Below are 1393 nucleotides of genomic sequence, written 5' to 3'. Positions count from 1 at the left end.
CTTTCTTGGTGTTCATGACCAAAGTTCATCTTCCAGTGGCTTTGACAATGTTTCCATCTCCCATTTTCACTTTTCCAGTGAAGTTTATGTCAAGGTCAATGAGTAATGACTCATGTGCAGTCATATGGTTGCTGTAGCCACTGTCAATGTACCATACTTCATTGTTTTTCTCCACTTTTGCACTGAAAGCACATAACACATTTGCTTTTTCCTCCACTTGATTTGCACAGTTCACTTGCTGCACATTCTTTGATCTGCAATCCCTCATGATGTTCCCGAACTTGTTACATTTGTGACATTTAGGCTTGTCCTTGAACCAACATTCCCCAAGATGAAATTTGTCACAGTGCTTGCATTGTTGCTTGGTTCTTGGACCTTCATTTGAGTTGCTGCCTTGGTTAGGTCTAGAGTTTTGATACCCATTTCCTTCCTATTTCTTGTTCTTGCCCTTCCACTGTGGTTTTTGTTTGCTTGCATTAGCTTGACTACTAGATCCAACAGAGAGTGATTGAAATGCTTTCTCAGTGGCAGAATCTGCATGCCTCTCGAGCCTTTGGTCAAAAGCTCTTAAGGATGCCATCACATCTTGCACACTAAAAGTTTCAATGTCTTTGGTTTCTTCAATGACACTTATTATTGAATCATAGGGCTTAGTCAAACTGATCAACAGTTTCTGGACAACTCTTTCATTAGGCAGTTCCTCACCATGTGTTTTCATCTTAGTTACAACACATCAAATAGCCTAGTAAAGTAGCATTTTAACAGTTCATTTTCCCTCATTCTTGTATACTCGAAATCTCTTTTAAGGGATAAGTTTTACCTTTCTGAATATATTGTCTCCTCTGTACTCTTGCTGTAAAACTTCCCGAGCTCCCTCTGCAGTCTCTTCATTTGCTATCCTCGGGAAAATGGTGTCTGAGATAACACCTTGGATGATTCCAAGTGCTCTAGCAACCTCCATCCAATTCTGCTTTAATGTTTTAAGTTGTGCTTTTATGAGGTCCTCCTCTAGAGCATTGACCTCTATCTCAGGTAGTTCATACTCGTGTTGAACCATATCCCATATATCATAGGACTTGAAAATGGTTGTCATTCTTATTCTCCAAAAATCATAGTTCTCCCCATCAAAGACTGGAGCTTTTAGCTCACTGGTATTGCTTGATCCCTTCATTTACAAGTTTGTTTGTTGGTTGTTGTTGTTGAGGACACTACGTAGGTGCTCCTAAAGATCTTAACTTGCACAGATTACGCCCAAAAAGTTGTAAGATCATAAATTAGGCTCTAAGGCTATGATAAAGTTTGTTTGTTTAGGTGTTTTGATGGATAGTTTTGGATGGGTTTCTTAGGATTAGAATAGCAGAGAATGGAGAGAAATTGGAGTTGGTACTGATGG

The 1393-nt window shown here is 39.3% G+C and overlaps 1 protein-coding gene across 1 annotated transcript; it reads right to left on the bottom strand.

Moving 5' to 3' along the window:
* Window positions 1–430: 430 nt before the first annotated feature.
* LOC126622692 (uncharacterized) lies at window positions 431–1171 on the bottom strand. The gene is made up of 2 exons (XM_050291438.1): window positions 821–1171; window positions 431–718 (listed from the first exon to the last, which is right to left on the bottom strand). Exons 1-2 carry the CDS (start codon window positions 1169–1171, stop codon window positions 431–433), a joined length of 639 nt encoding a protein of 212 aa, XP_050147395.1.
* Window positions 1172–1393: the final 222 nt, after the last annotated feature.

Source organism: Malus sylvestris, chromosome 5 (assembly GCF_916048215.2).
Source record: "Malus sylvestris chromosome 5, drMalSylv7.2, whole genome shotgun sequence".
Taxonomy (NCBI): domain Eukaryota; kingdom Viridiplantae; phylum Streptophyta; class Magnoliopsida; order Rosales; family Rosaceae; genus Malus; species Malus sylvestris.
This window is presented reverse-complemented; position numbering and strand designations above follow the sequence as displayed.

Coding starts and splice junctions, on each gene's coding strand:
- LOC126622692 (XM_050291438.1), bottom strand. CDS start 1,171: ATGAAGGGATCAAGCAATACCAGTGAGCTAAAAGCTCCAGTCTTTGAT. Junction 719..820: donor GAGACAATATATTCAGAAAG/GTAAAACTTATC, acceptor GTTGTAACTAAG/ATGAAAACACATGGTGAGGA.